This window comes from Marmota monax, unplaced genomic scaffold, assembly GCF_021218885.2.
Source record: "Marmota monax isolate L192 unplaced genomic scaffold, Marmota_monax_Labrador192_F-V1.1 WCK01_AAM20220418_F8-fsc00061, whole genome shotgun sequence".
Classification (NCBI taxonomy): domain Eukaryota; kingdom Metazoa; phylum Chordata; class Mammalia; order Rodentia; family Sciuridae; genus Marmota; species Marmota monax.
The window spans coordinates 16,253,080-16,272,562 of record NW_026695230.1 but is presented as its reverse complement, the minus strand read 5'-3'; the positions used below and the strand labels follow the sequence as shown (position 1 = coordinate 16,272,562).

General features: G+C 34.5%; 1 protein-coding gene and 1 non-coding gene across 7 annotated transcripts in view; both read left to right on the top strand.

The window, feature by feature from the left end:
* The window catches only part of Ipo7 (importin 7), a 59,672-nt gene that overhangs the window by 26,154 nt on the left and 14,035 nt on the right, over window positions 1–19,483 (top strand). For 5 of the 6 annotated variants that reach the window (XM_058576875.1, XM_046438153.2, XM_058576877.1 and 2 more), the window contains 12 exons: window positions 1,652–1,808; window positions 4,068–4,157; window positions 8,120–8,214; window positions 8,327–8,411; window positions 10,557–10,691; window positions 11,577–11,676; window positions 12,707–12,783; window positions 12,932–13,048; window positions 16,651–16,740; window positions 17,140–17,305; window positions 17,596–17,756; window positions 19,069–19,197. In XM_058576875.1, coding sequence (XP_058432858.1) covers window positions 1,652–1,808; window positions 4,068–4,157; window positions 8,120–8,214; window positions 8,327–8,411; window positions 10,557–10,691; window positions 11,577–11,676; window positions 12,707–12,783; window positions 12,932–13,048; window positions 16,651–16,740; window positions 17,140–17,305; window positions 17,596–17,756; window positions 19,069–19,197 — 1,402 coding nt within the window. The remainder of the gene's footprint in view (window positions 1–1,651; window positions 1,809–4,067; window positions 4,158–8,119; window positions 8,215–8,326; window positions 8,412–10,556; window positions 10,692–11,576; window positions 11,677–12,706; window positions 12,784–12,931; window positions 13,049–16,650; window positions 16,741–17,139; window positions 17,306–17,595; window positions 17,757–19,068; window positions 19,198–19,483) is intronic. The other variant, XM_058576874.1, reaches the window with a different exon arrangement.
* Window positions 16,883–17,066, top strand: LOC124088661 (small nucleolar RNA SNORA23). The gene has a single exon (XR_006850419.1). It is a non-coding gene; the product is annotated as a small nucleolar RNA SNORA23 (small nucleolar RNA).

Here is a 19,483-nt window from a genome sequence, read left to right as displayed (position 1 = left end):
TTTCTCTCTGTTGGAGATCCAAATCCAGGGTCTCACACATGCAAGGCAAGCACTGTACCACTGAGTTATATACATCCCAGTACTGAACATTTCTTTTTTCTTTTCTTTTTTTTAAAAAGAGCCCCCCCCCCTTTTTTTTTTTTAGAGAGAGAGAGAATTTTTTAATATTTATTTTTTAGTTATTGGCGGACACAACATCTTTGTATGAGGATCGAACCCTGGTCGCACGCATGCCAGGCGAGCGCGCTACCGCTTGAGCCACATCCCCAGCCCCAGTACTGAACATTTCTTTGAAAATTTATCTTGGTTCTCATGTCACCCAAATAGAAACAAAGAATATACCTTCATTTACTTTAAAAAAATGTACTCAGATATTCAATTCTTTTTTGGTACTGGGTTTGAACCCAGTGGTATTTATCACTGAACTATATACACTCCCAGACCTTTTTTTTTTTGAGACAGGATCGACCACTAAATTTCTGAGACTGGCCTTGAACTTGATACTTGGGCCTCAGCTTCCCGAGTTACTGGGATTACAAGTGTGAGCCACTGAGCCTGGCTCAGATGTGTAATTTGTAAATAGATTTTCTCTGAGAGAAGAAGGGTACAAACAAATAAAACTGGAACCATTGATGAGAACTATTTTAAAGCAATTTAAAATAATCATGTATTCCAAAAAGACAAGCTTTGGTTATTAATTCTATAACCAGTAATTTGTATTTTACAAATCTAGTTTCCCTGATGTCTCCTTAGTAATAGAAACTGGAATTTCATTTCTATAATTTTAACCTATAAAATGATTATTTGATTTTTAAAATATAAACTAACAGATCTTTAAAAAATTTTGTTAAAATGATAAGTAATATATACAGAAATGTCCCAAGTAGGTCAGCAGTTGTTTACCCATAATCCCTAGAGCAAAGTGGAATTTAGAATTTTTTGGATTTTAGAAAGGTAATAAGGTCATCATACTAGTTAAATAATACTGGTACACAGTAGCACCCAGTAGTCCAACATATTATATATCTGCTGAAAAAATATGAATATTGACCCCAGATGGGATAAATGAAGATTGAATATAGTTTGTTGAGTATTTTTTGTTGCCACATGGATGGTAGAACTTCTGGTTTAACAATGCTTTTAGACATTTATTTTCTGCTTTGTACATGCCATTTCTGCCTTAATTTTGTTTGTAATGTGAATAACTTACTGATGGTAAAATTTAATTGGTTTTGTTTATTCATCAGCTACTACTGTTTAAGTTAGTTTGTTGTAGCTCCTTATTTGTACCAGTATTCACACTTAGAGACTATATAGTGATTTGGATCTCATTTGGTTAGATTTATGCCTCCATGTGTAATACTGGGAAAGATATTTAACTTTAGGGACTCATTTCTCTCAATTCTAAAAGGGAGAATACTAATGGGGGACTTGAATATTATTGACCTCATTATAAATGTTCAGTCTATATTAGATATTCTGTTTTTGAGTTGCTTTTGTTTGTGTTTTTGTTCCAGAATAGGTTGTTTTCTTTTTCTAGATGGATTAGAAAGTGTTTACTTATATTTGTGTAGAAAAACAGGTAGTTTTTATGTATGTATAAATTGAGGAAATAAATTCTTACAGAATTAGTTTGTATTCCTATCCACAGGTACAAGAAACCAGAAGAGCGGAGTCCATTGGTTGCAGCTATGCAGCATTTCTTGCCAGTTCTAAAGGATCGCTTTATCCAGCTTCTTTCTGATCAATCTGATCAATCTGTCCTCATCCAGAAACAGATATTCAAGATCTTCTATGCTCTTGTTCAGGTAATTTGTATAAAGTAGATTTTATATATAAAGTCAGTCTACACTTACCACATTAAAAATTAAAGAATTTTGGGCTGGGCCTGTAACTCAGTCACTCAAGGTGCTTGCTTGACATGTGTGAGGCACTGGGTTCAATCCTTAGCACCACATAAAAATAAATAAAATAAAAAATAATTTTAAAAAATTTTGAAGTATATGAGTATATAAATAATGATTCAATGGATGATTTGCTAGTAAGATAATACTTGCCAGAATTAAAAGGATAAAGCCTAATTTGCAGCATACATAAACAATCTCAAGTTCTCTTAAAAGTGTTCAGCAGTACAAAAGTAGTCTTTTTTTTCAGGGTCATAAAGTCTTGCTCTGCTGTCTACATTGGTCTTGAACTCATGGGTTAAAGTCATCCTTTTTCCTTAGCCGTCTAAGTAGCTGGGAATATAGAGAGCACCACCATTCCCACTTAAAACATCTTTTACCCTAAGAATTTGAATCCTGGCCTGGGGTTGTGGCTCAGTAGTAGAGCGTTTGCCTAGCACACGTGAGGCACTGGGTTCGATCCTCAGCACCACATTAAAAACAAACAAACAAATAAATAAATAGATGTATTGTGTTCACCTACAACTAAAAACTAAATATATTTTTAAAAAGAAGAAGAAAAATTCGAGTCCAACTTGGTGTGGATGCATGCTTGCAGTCCCAGCACTCTGGATGCTGAGGTTGGAAGACCTGCAAGCCCAGGAGTTTGAGACCACCCTGGAGAACATAGCAAGACTCCATCTTAAAAACAACAACAAAAATAATTCACGAGTCTAAAACATATGACTTGATTACAGTTAAAAAAATATCTTTTGTACAGTATTGTTCTTAATCTTCCTTGAACACAAAATAACCCACTATGGTATTGGTTGAATTTGTATTGTCAGTGGAATGTAATTACTTTTAAAATAGATCCTTAAAATTCAAGTTCTGCTTTTTTGTGTTATGTTGTTGCATCTTATCAGGATCTTTTGGTTCAAGTCATACCATTATTAAAAATCTTAAGACTTGTGATTATACCTCTCCTAAGATGTAGTTGATTTTTGTTTTGTTTTTTTGTAGTACTGTGGGATTGAACTACATCCTAGTTCTTTTTATTTTTTATTTTTGAGATAGGGTCTTTCTGAGTCACAGGGGCTGGCCTCAAACTTGTGATCCTCCTGTTTCTGCTTCCTGAATAGCTGGTATTATGGGTACATACCACCACACCTGGCTTTTTAGGTCTTTAAAGATATTCTAATCATCTCCCAGTCTGGATCTTCCTTACATAATTCTTTAGTTAAATGCCACTTGAATGGAAGATAGCTGAAGACTTTTCATATTTTCCTAGCTGGTATAATCACAATTTTAGATTAAAATAATCCTTGAAAATTTTCAGAGCATAGGACAAAATAAGTATGTTATCCTCCCAACTCATTCTCTTAGCCTAGCACATCCTTATATCAAAATGTCTCACTTGTGAAAATAGATGCCTTAAAATCCTCATAGGATATTTATTTTATCAGCCTACTGAAAGGATGTATACCAGGGATGGAAGAATGAATGAGCAATAAGAAATTAATTTTTGCGATTACCTCATTAAGAGAGAGAGACCTGTAATTATCTTTGGGGATCCCAGAGAAAAGCACTTGATAAAATTAAATAACAATTCCTGCTTTAAAAAAAACAAAAACAAAAAACTGTTTGAATTGTAAAATAGAAATTTCCTTAATTTGATAAAAGGTATTTACTAGAAATTTACAGTAAATATCATACTTATATATGAATATAAGATTTAATCCCAGGAAGTTGGAACAAGACAAGGATGCCCATGGTCACTGCCAGTGTTTTCCATTATAGACAAATAAATCAAAGAAATTTACTTATGTACTAATGGGAATACATTGATTGAATGAAATACTCTTATAAGCAGGGTATGGTGGCCCATGCCTGTAAACTCAGCAGCTCAGGCGGCTGAGGCAGGAGGATCATGAGTTCACAGCCAACCTCAGCAACAGTGAAGTGCTAAGCAACTCATTGGGATCCTGACTACAAATAAAATACAAAAAAGGGTTGGGGATGTGACTCAGTGATTGAGTGCCCCTGAGTTCAATCCCTGGTAGCCCCCCTTCCGTTAAACAAAGAAATACTTTTACATGGTATTGTATGAAGAGTAAATGGAAGTGGAATAGTAGAATTTTCTTTAGTAAGATTTAAAAATATTAATTCCTGATTTTTATTTAGTATACACTGCCACTTGAGCTGATAAACCAACAGAACCTGACAGAATGGATAGAAATTTTGAAGACCGTTGTGAACAGGGATGTTCCTAATGTAAGTTTCTATGTGTTATTATAATTATAAAACATAAATATTTAATAATCTCTTGGATTTTCACTGATAGTTCCTATAACATTCTTTATGAACTTCTGTAATTCATGATGCAGTTTTTTCTAGATACATGGATTTCTTTTCTTTATATGTATACTAAGTAAATTGTGAAAGGTTATTTCATATATTATTGGTTAAGTGCTTGTGTGTATTTGCTTATTTCATCCTAATTTTTCTGTTTCTTAATTTCTCTGTTGTTTATGGTACTGGGGTTTGAACATTCTTGGCAAACAGTTTACCACTGAGCTACATCCCAGCCCAACTTCTCACTTCTTAACTAAATGAATTTAGGGTTAGCTGGGTATGGTGATGCAAGCCTATAATCACAGTGACTTGGGAGGCTGAGACAGTAGTATGACAAGTGAGGCCAGCCTCAACAATTTAGTTGACATCCTATTTTAAAATAAAGAATTTTTAAAAGAGATAGAGGTATAGTTTAGTACTGCGTTCCACCCGACCCCTCATCTTTATGGCTGGATTTTAGCCCAGTAATTTGTCAAACATCTGTGGACAGAGGGAAAACCTGATTCATAAGTTGGCAAGACATTGTACTTACATTATTTTTAAAAATTTATTATTATAATTTATGCCATAAAATATATCCATTTACAATGTATAACATAGTGGGTTTTGGTACAGAGTTGTTACATTTTACATTTTATCATAAGTTTTAAAATTACCATAATATTTTTATATTATCTAATTTTTATTTTCCACATTTTTTTTAGAGAGAGAGAATTTTTTATTTATTTATTTTTTTAATATTTATTTTTTTAGTTTTCAGCGGACACAACATCTTTGTTTGTATGTGGTGCTGAGGATCGAACCCGGGCCGCTCGCATGCCAGGCGAGCGTGCTACCGCTTGAGCCACATCCCCAGCCCCGAGAGAGAATTTTTTAATATTTATTTTTTAGTTTTTGGTGGACACAACATCTTTGTTTGTATGTGGTGCTGAGGATTGAACCCGGGCCGCACGCATGCCAGGCGAGCGCACTACCGCTTGAGCCACATCCCCAGCCCTATTTTCCACATTTTTTATTGGTGTATTATAACTGCACATAGTGGTGGGATTTGTTGCTACATATTCATACGTGAATATAATATAACAATATGATTTGGCCAGTTTCACTCAACTATATAATCTAGTGTCATAGAAAGTAAATACAACTTGTAAATACAAGTTCCTCCTGAACAATTAGTATGTTTTAGGTTCTATTATATAATTTGCTTATTTGGTCCTCAAAATAATCCTTCTGGCTTTTATATTAAACCTAAGTATGGGATTATCATGTAACTTCTTAGTCAGTGGAATGTTTAATAATTGCCTAAAGAAGACTAGGTTCTTATTTTGCAGTTTACTTATTTTTTCCCCTATACTGGGATTGAACCCAGGGTCACAGCCATGCTAAGCAGACACTTTTTTTTTTTTTTAAAGAGAGAGAGAGAGAGAGAGAGAGAGAGAAAGAGAGAGAGAGAATTTTTTATTTAATATTTATTTTTTAGTTCTCGGCGGACACAACATCTTTGTTTGTATGTGGTGCTGAGGATCGAACCCGGGCCGCACGCATGCCAGGCGAGCGCGCTACCGCTTGAGCCACATCCCCAGCCCTAAGCAGACACTTTTCCACTGAGCTATATCCCCAGTCCTTATTTAAATTTTTATATGTGTGTGTGGTAGTCCCCCCCACCCCTCCCAGTACTGGGGTTTGAACCCAGGGGCACTCCACTACGGAGCTACATATGTTTTTTTTTTTCATTTTGAGATAGAGTTTCACTGAGTTCTTAAGGCCTCAGTAAGTTGCTGAGGCTAGCCTTGAACTTGCAGTCTGCCTGCATTAGCCTCTTAAGTTTCTGGGATTAGAGGCTTCTGCCATTATATTCAACTAGATTTGTTTTTTAAAGATTTGAATCCGTGCAGAAGACAAAATATTTTTCCCCCTCCATAGGAAATCAGGTTGGTGTGTATTTTTAATTGGTACAAAATATAACTAAAATGTCTTATATATTTTCCACCTTTTTGTGGTATAATTTATATTCAGTAACATTCACCAGATTATAAGTAAATACTTAAGTGGGTTATTTCAGTTTTATGATTAGTATAACAGTCACCCCAGAATGTTTGTTCATGGCTGGTTCTTATCATCTGTTATTGATTTTTGCCTTGTATATTTCTTTTTTCTTTTTCTTTTTTTAGAAGTAATTGAATACAATATCTTTATTTTATTTATTTTTATATGGTGCTGAGGATCAACCCCAGGGCCTTACACGTGCTAGACGAGCGCTCTACCGCTGAGCCACAACCCCAGCTTCTGTCTTGTATATTTCTTTTTTTAAAAATATTTATTTCTTTTTAGTTTTAGGTGGACACAATATATTTATTTTACATTTATGTGGTGCTGAGGATCGAACCCAGTGCCTCATGCATGGTAGGCGAGTGCTCTACCACTGTGCCATAGCCTACAGGTCTAAAATATTTATTTTTTTAGTTTTAGGTGGACACAATATCTTTATTTTTATGTGGTGCTGAGGATTGAACCTAGTGCCTCATGCATGGTAGGCAAGCATTCTACCACTGAGCCACAACCCCAGCCCTGTATATTTCTTTCTTCTTTTTTTTTTTAATATTTATTTTTTAGTTTTTGGCGAACACATCTTTGTTTGTATGTGGTGCTGAGGATCGAACCCGGGCCGCACCCATGCCAGGCAAGCGCGCTACTGCTTGAGCCACATCCCCAACCCATGTATATTTCTTGATATACAAGTAATCTTATGTTTCTTCTTTTGATTAATGTATTAATGAGATTCATTCATATTGTATAGGAGATTGTTTATTTGCTGTAAAATATTATCCCTTTGTGTAGATATACCTCAATTTATGATATGTTCTCATGTTGATAGATAATCAGGATGGTTTTCACATATAAGTATTTTAGATAGAACCACAATGAACATGTTTGAGACTTTTTTAGTAATTTCCAAAATGACTTTCAAAGTGGTTGTAGCATTGTACTCTCTGGCAGTGTATGACAGCTTCTTCTGTTCTTTATTTTTATTTTTCTATTGGATCAGTGTAACAGCTCATTATTTGAATGGTTGAATAGTAGTCTTATGAAAGTGATGTGATTAAACATTACCTTATTAGTAAATATTTAGGTTCTTTGTACTTTTTTGCTATTATGAATAGTATTGTGAATACTCTCATACATAAAACATTGTTTATCTATACTGATATCCAAAACTAGATTTTGAAAATGGAGTCTCTTATGTCCTTCCCATTATGAACTATTCTGATTTTTTTTTTTTTTGCGGGGCAGGGAAGGGGAGGGTACTGGGGATTGAACTCAGGGTCATTTGACCACTGAGCCACATCCCAATCCCCCTTGTTATTTTATTTAGTGACAGGGTCTCACTGAATTGCTTAGCGCCTCACTTTACTGAGGCTGGCTTTGAACTTGCGATCTTCCTGCCTCAGCCTCCAGAGCAGCTGCAATTCCAGGTGTGCACTACTGAGCCCTGCTATTCTGGTTTTGATTAAGATACTATTGTCTGGGCTGGGGTTGTAGCTTAGTGGTAGAGCACTTGCCTAGCATGTTCAAGGCACTGGGTTTGATTCTCAACATCACATATAAGTAAATAAAATAAGTTCATTGACAACTAAAACAAATTTTTTAAAAAGATACTATTTTCATTTGCTTGACTTTATATGATTAAGATCATGGCTAAAATTGTTGATTTTAATTGTCTATAAGAGTTTTTAAAAGCCTTTAGATTAAAATAGGGGTCAATACTTTGTCAAGTCTGATCTATTGCAAAAGGCCAGCATTAGAAGCACATGCACATGCACAAGCTTTTCCTTGTAGATAGTATTATCTTTTACTAACATTAAATAAATGTTTCTTTAAAGGAAACTCTTCAAGTTGAAGAAGATGATAGACCTGAGTTACCGTGGTGGAAATGTAAGAAGTGGGCTTTACATATTTTAGCAAGACTTTTTGAAAGGTAAGCTTTTCTCTGATTTGGTGATTTCAATTTAGTTTTTAAAGCTTTTGTTTTTATAAGTGCAGATTTAAAGGATTATGAAGAAATAATGGGCATGTTAATGTTCTGTTAGATATGGGAGTCCTGGCAATGTTTCCAAGGAATATAATGAATTTGCCGAAGTATTTCTGAAAGCATTTGCTGTTGGTGTCCAACAAGTAAGTCTCAGATAAGTTTTCCTAAAGTTAATTTCTGTCTTGCTTATTTCTAGTTTTCTTTTCATCTGAAGGCTGCATGTTTGAACCCTATAGCAATTCTCAAACATTTTTTTGGTCTGAGGACTTCTTTCTGATCTTTAAAAAATTACTCAGGAGAGTTCATTTACAGGGTTGTACTTACTGATATCTATCATTATACCTTTAAAAAAAAATTGAATAGATAAGTGGGGCCTGATGACATACACCTATGGTTCCTGTGACTTGGAAAGAAAAGGCAAAAAGATCACCTGAGCCCAGAAATTCAAGACCAGTCTGGGCAAGATCCAACAACATCCATTATTACATTTTAATATAAAAAATTTGTTTTCAGTAAAAATTAGCTGTTTTCCAAAATGAAAATGTTTTAGAAAGAGGACTTATTGTTTCTTACGCATTTTTTTTTTCATAATATCTTTAATAGAAAGGACCTAGATATTTACCTGCTTCTGTATTCAGTCTGTGTTAATTCACTATGGTTGACATTAAAAACAAAATATTGGCCTCACAGGTATGAAGTTGAAAAATGGAGGTGTAATAGACTTCAGATAATTATGGAAATTCTTTAAAATCTCACCAAAATTTGACTACACATTTCTTCCAAGTTCATTGCATTATGGAGCTTCTAAAGTGGCTGGGTGTGGTGGTATACTTTATAATCTCAGGCTGAGAGAAGGATCACAAGATCAGAGCTAGTCTCAGTAATTTAGCGAGGCAATTTAGTGACACCCCGTCTTAGTACTTAGACAGGTCTGGGAACCGTAGCTCAGTGGTAAAGCACCTTGAGTTTAATCCTCAGGACCCAAAACAACAATAACAAAAACTTTTTAACAGTGAACATTTTCCATTAAAATATTTTGGTGTATATTGCAGTCTGAGTCTCTTATTTACACGATTTTATAACATCTTGGACTTGGCATTTGGAAAGTGTGTATTCATTGAGTTAGTGCAGGCTTTGCAAATGTCATCACCTCACTGTACAATTTCAAAAGAAACCATGCTTGTTAATATCACCACTAGTCTTAGCATACATATCCTTTCTATTGGAAAGCACTCAAGCTAATGGTGGTGAATCCAGGATGCCTAGAATTCTAATTTTTGCTTGAAAACTGAAATTTAAACAGTAACATGTTGTCAGTTATTTTCTTTCAAGTGACAGGATTATTCTGTTTATTTTAGAGAAAATTCTGCCATATGCACAAGTCTAATAACCGTAATTTGTTTTTTAGTTCTATCACAGAATAGTCTTTCATGAATGAGTAATTATTTTAGTTTGCCTTTCAGTCTCAAATAGCTTTTATCCTACCTTTGTACTTTGTAATATTGTAGGTGACCTCTATGTGTACTTTCTCATTTAATAATTTAGTAATTATAATTTTTTCTGGTTCATCAGAGACATTCTTAAGGAAAACTTGTTCTACATGTATGTGGTTTAGTGCTACTTCCTTGATTCTTTTAGGTATCAAGGAACTTTAGTTGATTGATGCAAATGTCAGCCCAGTTTAAAAAGAAGGGCATATACATATAGCATTTTGGCATTATTATGAAATAGCTTTAATCTGTTGGGTCCTCTGATGAAGATCTTCTTAGGATTCACACAAGTCTGAATCATAATGAAAATTGATGTTGTGAAATATTAGAGTTGGAACTCTTGACCACAGTTAAATAGGTGAGTGGTTTGGTGGTTTTCCTAGAAGATGCTCAATAAGACAGGGCTATCTCAGAATATTGTGGTAATTCAATAGGCAGCATATGTTTTTCATTGTATACTGAATCAGAAACTAGGCCTTTGATATATTCTTACTTAAATTTGTTTATGAAATAAATGCCTTGGGAGTGAATGTGTTTCTTCACATAATTTCAAAAATTACTACTTATTAAATGAATTTGGTTGTTAGTTTTAATGATGATCTGGACATTAAGGTAAATGTCATATTGGGCTGGAGATGTTGCTTAGTGCTAGAACACTTGTCTAGTATGTGTGAATCCCATGGTTCAATCCCCAGAAATGCAAAGGTAAAGAAATAATGTCAGATTATTTTATTTCATAAGTGGTTAAAATTTTTATTTGAACTTCAGTTTTTGATGGAACTTTTTTTCCCCCCAAAGGTTTTATTGAAGGTGTTATATCAGTACAAGGAGAAGCAATACATGGCTCCTCGAGTTTTACAACAGACATTAAATTATATAAACCAAGGAGTTTCCCATGCCCTTACCTGGAAGAACCTGAAACCTCATATACAAGTAATATTTTTGTACCTGCAATGGTTTTCGTAAATATAATAGAAGTAACATTAATTTCCACAAAGTTTGAAAATTTGTGTTTTTTTATTTTTTTTCCTATTGTAGTTCTGTTGATTGTTTTGATTGTATACTAGTAAAAGGAGAGATTGTTTTCCAGGATAATTGGCTGACCTACAATAAGTAATTTATTTGTTTATTTGTTTTTACAGCTGTAGGATTTCAGAGACTTAAAATTTTAAATTGAATTCCTTCAGAATACTTAATGTGTACCTATATATATGCATGTCTTATTTTATAATTGCTTCTTACAGAAAAGGTAAAAAGTTGTAGTTGATCTGGAAGTGCATTAGTAAAGTTTGGATTAAACTTTAAAACACACCAAGTTTTGTGGTGCATGCGTGTAATCTCGGGAAGGCAAAGGCAGAAGGATCCTAACTTTAAGGGCAGCCTTGGCAATTAGTAAGATCCTATCTCAAAATCAAGAAATGACTGGGGATATGGCTCAGTGGTAAAGCACTCCTGGGTTCAATCCCCAGTACAAGAAAATAAAATTCGTGTCATATTTGGCACACACTCATAATCCCATCCTGTCTGGAGTTTGAGACAGGAGGATTATAAATTTGAGGCCAGCCTCAGCAAATAAGTGAGGCCCTAAGCAACTTGGCAAGACCCTGTCTGAAAACAAAAAATTGAAAAGCATTGGGGATGTGAGTCAGTGGTTAAGTGCCCCTGGGTTCAGTCCCTGGTACCAAAATAAACACACACACATTCACTCACACACACACACGAAACATAGTTATTTATTTTTTTTAGTACTTAAAGGAGATTTGTCAGTTGAAATTTGAAAGCTGAAGGCTATTACTTTTCTTAATTTTTAATTTGCAGGGCATTATCCAAGATGTTATTTTTCCATTGATGTGCTATACAGATGCTGATGAGGAACTTTGGCAAGAAGACCCTTATGAATATATACGCATGAAATTTGGTGAGGAATTTTAATTTTTAGAAACAATATGTCAATAGTAAAAGTTAAAGTGATTATCTGTAGCAAACCTAAGTGATGTTATAGCCTCATCTTTGGTTCTTTCAAACAACAGTTTATCCCTTCTTAAGATGATTCATTAATTATAACATTATGATAATTTTTATTTTTAGGAGACATAAATTGTAGAAGTGTTAAATTATTTAGTTATGAGGATTGCATGTGCTTCTGACACATGTCAAAACTGTTAGATAGTCAAGATTATTCCTTAACACTAAGTGTCTAACCTGTGCTTTTGGATCCAATGTCAGTCATAATATGTGAGGGAATTAAAAAGATGCATACTGAAACCTGGAGTAACATGTACTTCCTGCATAAAACTAAAGAATTATAATTTGGCTAATGTTGAGTTTTTGTCTTTTTTCCTACCAGAATACTCTGTACTTTTGCCAACCCTATTTTGAAAATTCCAGTAGTGTTTTGTGTGAAAGAATTTTTTAGGAAAATTAGGTGTGTTACCATTTAATTTGTTTAAAAAGATTAATTTTCTTATTTACTTTATATCAGATATAGAAAATTTTATTTATTTATTTATTTATTTATTTATAAATGTACATTGACTTTGTCCACAATTTTTTTTTTAAGAGAGAGAGAGAGAGAATTTTTTTAATATTTATTTTTTAGTTCTCGGCGGACACAACATCTTTGTTGGTATGTGGTGCTGAGGATCGAACCCGGGCTGCACGCATGCCAGGCGAGCGCTACCGCTTGAGCCACATCCCCAGCCCATAGAAAAATTTAAATGCCCTTTTTACGCAGCATAACCTATAAATTACTTATTATGAAATTTAAAAAGAAATTGTTGTCAATGGACCATTAATTATTTATTTAATGTGGTACTGAGATTTGAACCTAGTGCCTAACACATTCTAGGCAAGCGCTCTACCCCTGAGGTACAACCCCATCCCTGAAAATGTTTTTTGATGAAATTAAAATTATTGTTTTCTGTTGTAATTTTAAATTTGTTTTCCAGATGTATTTGAAGATTTCATTTCTCCTACCACTGCTGCCCAAACACTTTTGTTTACAGCCTGTAGTAAGAGGAAAGAGGTAAGTTATTTAATTTGCAGATAACTTTTGCTACAGTACCTAAAATCTGTTCAGATATACTCAGTTACAAATGCCAGACATGTTAGTCATCTGTTAAGTGTATTTTTAAGGAGCATTGGAGTAAAGTATTACTTATCTCTCAATCTAGGTACTACAGAAGACTATGGGATTTTGTTACCAAATTCTTACAGAACCCAATGCTGATCCTCGAAAAAAAGATGGAGCCTTACATATGATTGGCTCTTTAGCTGAAATACTTCTGAAGGTATTTTTTTTTTTTTTGAATATGTGTCTTATGCAGGTAGTTCATTTAAATTAACATGTTTATTGAGGTACAGTAAACATATGATGCATTTTGCCCATTTAAAGTATACAGTTCAGTGGTTTTTAGTTATATTCAGAGAATTATACAATCATTACCCCTGGATAATTTCAAACATTTTCATCAATCCCAAAAGAAACCATGTGGACATTAGCAGTCTTTCGCCATTTCATCCCAAACCTCCTAGCCCTATGCTGCTCTTTGTGTACAATTGCGTCTGGATTTGTTCTGGATATTTCATATAAATGGAGGTGTAATGTATGGCCTTTGGAGTGTTTTCTTTCATTTTGTATATATGCAAGGTTCATAATGTAGCATTTGACAGTTCTTTTTGTTGGTACATTTTGTTGAAATTTTGCATTTCATTTGTTCATTCATCAGTTGGTGAACATTTGCTTTGTTTCCACTTTTGAATATTATGAAAAGTGCTATGAATATTTGTGTACAATTTTCTATGGGGATACAGGTTTTCATTTCTTTGGGGTATGTACCTAGGAGTTTAAATTGGTGGTCATAGTTGAGAAACCACAGGATTCTTTTCCAAAGTGGGTATAGCATTTTATGTTTCTACCAGTACTGTATGAAGGTTTTCGTTTTTCCACATTCTTACCAGTACTTATATTCTTTTTTATTATGACATTTTAGTTAATGGGAAATGACATCTCATCATGGTTTTGATTTCCCCGTTCCTGATGGCTAATAGTATGAGAATCTTTTTTTTCTTTTTTAAACAGAGAATTTTTTTAATTTTAATTTTATTTGTCAGTTTTTGGTGGACACAACATCTTTATTTTATTTTATGTGGTGCTGAGGATCGAACCCAGCGCCCTGCGCATGCCAGGTGACCACGTTACTGCTTGAGCCACATCCACAGCCCAGTATGAGAATCTTTATTGGCCATTTGTATATCTAGTTTGGAGAAATGTCTATTCAAATCATATTTCCCTCTTCCCTTTTATTCATTTATTTATTTATTTTTATGTATCATGCTTACATCTTTTTAAACACCTTTATTTTATTTATTTTTATATGGTGCTGAGGATGGAACCCAGGGCCTCACACGTGCTATGCTAGTGCTCTACCACTGAGCCTCAGCCCCAGCCTTCCCTCCCCCTTTCAATTGGATCATTTTTTAAAAAAGTATTTTTAGTTTTACATGAACACAGTACCTTTATTTTGTTTAGGGTTTTTGTGCTTGTTTGTTTTTTTTGTTTTGTTTTAATGTGTTGAGGATTGAACCCAGTGCCTCATGCAAGTGCTGTACGATTGAGCCATAACCCTAGTCCAGGTCATTTGTTTTTTACCATTGATTGGTTAGAGATCTTAAATACTAGATGCTTGCTTGCTTATTTATTTTTGCCTGTGTAAATGCTCTATTAGGTTTCATGATCAACTGAGATACGAAAACAAAATTATGGTTTATAGGTAGAGTTTAGATTTTGGTTTATTGGCTTAGAGTAGTTGCTTAGAGTAGATATTATCAATATAGATTCTATAAAAATATGCTCTTTTATAAATATGATTTGCAAATATTTTCTTCTGTTTCTTAGGTTATCTTTTCATTTCCTGGATGGTGTGCTTTTTTTTAAACAACCTTTGTGATATGGGGGGTTGAATCCATGGATACTGTACTCCTGATCTTACTTTTTTTTAATTTGGCCATCCCTTTTTTCTTTTTAATTTGAGACTTGCTCTGTTTCCAGGATGGCCTGGAACTTGGGATCCTCCTTAGTCAACCTCTTGACAGCTGGATTTATATGTCTGGGCCACCACATCTATCTCCCTTCGTGATGTCCTTTAATGTTTCAATAGGATTTTGATACGATATCCAATTTATCTACATTTTCTCTCCTTGCTTGTGTTGAAGATATTTGTTTTCATATGAGGTTTTGTGCCCATATACCCACTAGCTACTGGCATACTGGGGTTTGAACCCAGGGATGCTTTACTACTGGCTGTGTCCCCAGCCCTTTCTATTTTCTTTGAGACTGGGTTTCACTCAGTTATCCAGGCTAGAACTTGCAGTCTTCTTGCCTCATCCTCCTGAATTGCTGGGATTACTGGTGTGGCAACTACATCAGGTTGAGTTTTGTTCTGTACATATTGCTGGATAGTTGTTAAAGAATGTTTTTCTTCTAAAATTTATGGATCTTTAGGACAATTTGCAAACATGAAACATCCATTTGCAGGCTAGGCACCTCATGATTTTGTCACAAATATTGTGGTAAAGAGTAACAAGTCAGATTAGTTTGTGTTTAGAAACCTGAACTCGGGGCTGGGGATGTGGCTCAAGCGGTAGTGTGCTCGCCTGGCATGCGTGCGGCCCGGGTTCGATCCTCAGCACCACATACAAAGATGTTGTGTCCGCTGAAAACTAAAAATAAATAAATAAATATTTAAAAAAAAAAAAAAAAAAAAAAAAAAAAAAAAGAAACCTGAACTCAATTATATACATTGTATATGACATCATAAACAAGATCTACATTTTGTTTTTCCTTTGAAGTTAGTAAATCTACTCCAGATGTATGTGAATATTGAGTAATTATACCTTCCCTACTACCAGGAACCTTGCTCCACTGAATTCATCACATTTTTTGTTTTATCTACTATGCCTTTTATGGTTACATTTTATGTAGGCATGGCACAATTAACAAATCCAAGAAATTAATATTGTTGTATTATAATTCACAGATATAATTTTATAAGTTTTCCCACTGATTCCTTAATGTTCATTTGATGTGCAGTTCAAGGAATTCTTCTAAAACCATTATTAACCATTTGGGAAATATTGAATTTTAGATTTATGAAAGTATCTTTTATTTTTTTGGTGGTGGTGCAGCTACTGAGGATTGAACTTAGGATGCTTTACCACTGAGATACATCCCCAGCCCTTTTTATTTTTTGAGACAGGGTCTTGCTAAGTTTCTTAGGCCTCAAAAAATTGCTGAGACTAGCCTTGAACTCGTGATCCTCCTGCCTTAGCCTCTTAAATTGCTGGGATTACAGGTGTGTGCCACCACTCTTTGCTCAGAAAAACAATATCTAGTTTATTAGTTTTGAGAGCAGGATATTTCTCTAGCTATATATGTTCAGTTAGATACTATACAGAGAGGTTGTTTCGTTAGAAAAGTTTCATGAAAAAAAGTAAGAAGTAAAGTTAACTTTGTTGTCATTAAACACCATTTTTATTAAAATTTGGTCTAATAGCTTGTTTGCCATTTTGTTTTTAAACCTTGGGTTGGGCAAGGTAGGCGTCAGTAATCATATTGAAATTTTTATTTTTTGTGGTGCTAGGAATTGAATCCAGGACCCAGCACAGCACATGCTAGGAAAGTACTCTAACCACTGAACTACACTCCCAGACTTCTAATTACTTTCTAATGAGGTGATTTTAAACATATAAGAATGTATTGGGGCTTTGGTTTCAAGGGGTCAGAGGATTAAAGTAAATGTATGTTATGACATTAATAGTCAATGTTCTATCTACTTGGAAATTGAAATGATGGTATTTGGAACTATATCCAAATAATCGTTTATATTTACAGAAAAAGATTTATAAGGACCAGATGGAATACATGTTGCAGAATCACGTGTTCCCTCTCTTCAGCAGTGACCTAGGCTACATGAGAGCAAGGGTATGTTTCCAAGCTGTAATATTTTATATATGTATATCCTGTAATAAATGACTGTGGGTTTTTATATTTAAACTTTTGAATGTTTACTTCAAAAGCTATATTTCATGTAGGATGTCTATTTAATGTAAATCTTTAAATGGCTGCTATAATGTGTGCATGGTTTTCATCTGTGTCTGGTAGCAGTGTCTGTCTGTGTTTTGCATTCAGATCTTGCTATCCACACAAATGTCTTGTAGCCAAAGAGTAACTTGGGATCATAGTACTGGTCTAGTGTTGTCTCTTTGGACATATCTACCACTGGCCAGCCTCCACATTCCCACACATTGAACTCTAAATAAAGAGATTAGCTTGGGGGAATTTGGTGTATGATATTTATAGTCATTGTGCTTTTTTTAAAAGGCTTGCTGGGTACTTCACTATTTTTGTGAGGTGAAGTTCAAAAGTGATCAGAATCTCCAAACAGCTTTAGAGCTGACAAGAAGATGTCTGATTGATGATAGGGAAATGCCTGTGAAAGTGGAAGCCGCCATTGCACTTCAAGTGTTGATCAGCAATCAAGAAAAAGGTAAAGGATTTGCATGTCAAAAATACCGAATTTCTTTTTACCTAATTGTACAATACTTATTCTTAGGAAGTTAACACCTTTTTTTTCTTCTTTCTTCTTTTGTGGTGCTCCAGATTGAACCCTGCACCATGCTGGGCAAGCACTCAAACACTGAGATATATCCCCAGTCATATCATACTTCCTTTTTATGTGAAAGTACTCTTTGTTACATGTTGTGTCAGGTTTCTAAAAGATATAATTGTTTTATAAAAGAAGGGTTTTTTTTTGTTGTTGTTGTTTTTCTCTTACAGCTAAAGAATACATCACACCATTTATCAGACCTGTAATGCAGGCCCTTCTTCATATTATAAGAGAAACAGAAAATGATGATCTTACCAATGTAATTCAGAAAATGATCTGTGAATATAGTGAAGAAGTTACTCCTATTGCAGTAGAAATGACACAACATTTGGTATGTTTGGATTACCATTTTTTGCAAGCATTTAAATTTAGCTCGCAGTAGGTTCCAGTTAACGTCACAAGTACCTTGACTTAGGTTTGAAACAAATATTTTATGGAGCTTAATAGGTAGGATGTAGGGTTTTAAGCACCTTGACAGCTATTTTAACTCATTTAATTTTCATACAGACCTGGGTAAAGATTATACTATTTTACAGATACAAAATATAACAGGTAAAAGTTTAAATAACTTGCCCACATTGGATATGGTAGGGCTTGGATTTATACGTAGGCCTCCACTGTAGTCTTTGTTTTTTAATTTTTTTATGGTATTGGGGATTGAACTCAGGATGTTCAACCACTGAATATCCAGTCATTTAAAATTAATTAATTAATTAATTTGTAATTTTTTTTCTTTTGAGGCAGAACCTTGCTAACTTGAACAGATTGGCCTTGATCCTCCTGCCTCAGCCTTCTGAGTAGCTAGGACTACCAGGCTTTCACCTTTGAGCACAGATTTAGCCAGTAATATTAATGAAAATATTCATAATATTGAGTACATTCTATAACTTGTCTCCTTTTTGAGAAAGTGTGAGTAACTGGAGCTCGAACCTAGCTAGGGTGCTCTGCCTCTAAGCTGCACGCTTGACCCTTTTCTTTCACTTTGCTTTGTTTCATTTTTCAGTTCTGGGCATTGAACCTGGGGGCGTTTTACCATTGATCCATATCCCCAGCCCTTTTTATTTTTTATTTTGAAACAGGATCTTGATAAGTTGCTGAGGCTGTTCTCAAACTTGTGGTCCTCCTACATCAGTCTCTTACGTTACTGGGATTATAAGCATGTGCTACTGTGTGCCCAGGTTTTATGTCATTTTTGAGACATGATCCTGTTAAATTGGCCAGGCTAGCCTTAAAACTTGAAATCCTCCTACCTCAACCTCCTGGGTCATTTGGATTACAATTGTGTATCACTGCACCTGGCCACTTGTTTCTTTTAATCTTCACAGTATTTCTGTGAACTTCCCAAATTGTCATGTCAAGAAAAGTCTAGGAAGGGAGTTCAAGTAAGCTTGTTTCAGGTCACCCTATGAGTGACGGAGCAAGACCATTTGATTATAGAGCCTACACTGTTAATTATTCATTAATTTGGAGGCATTGATTTGTTCTGCATTCCCAGTGAGAACATTTTAAAAATAAAAGTGTTGCGGGCAGGGCAGGGTGGGATTGGAGGGGGAAAAAAACACCTGCAAACTAAACTAAAATAGTGTTAAGACTATGTTATAGTGTTTAATTGACAAACCTAAGTTGCATTCTTTTGGGTCTAGGCAATGACGTTTAACCAAGTAATCCAGACTGGTCCAGATGAAGAAGGAAGTGATGACAAGGCAGTTACCGCCATGGGAATTCTCAATACCATTGATACACTTCTTAGTGTAGTTGAAGATCATAAAGAGGTAAGAAAAATGATTCATTCTGGAATAGGTTTTATGCACTGTTATTTTACACTGAATGTGCTATAATTTTTGGAAGGCATGACCTGAGATGACTCTATAATCATCCCATCTACTTTGACTTTGCATTTTTAGTAAAAAAAAAGTTTTGGTAAAATATGTATAACATAAAATTTGCCATCTTAGCCATTTGTAAGTGTACAGTTTACTGATATTGAGTGCTTCAAATTGTTTTGCAAGCATCACCACAATCTTTCTACTTATCTTTATGTGGTGCTGAGGATTGAGC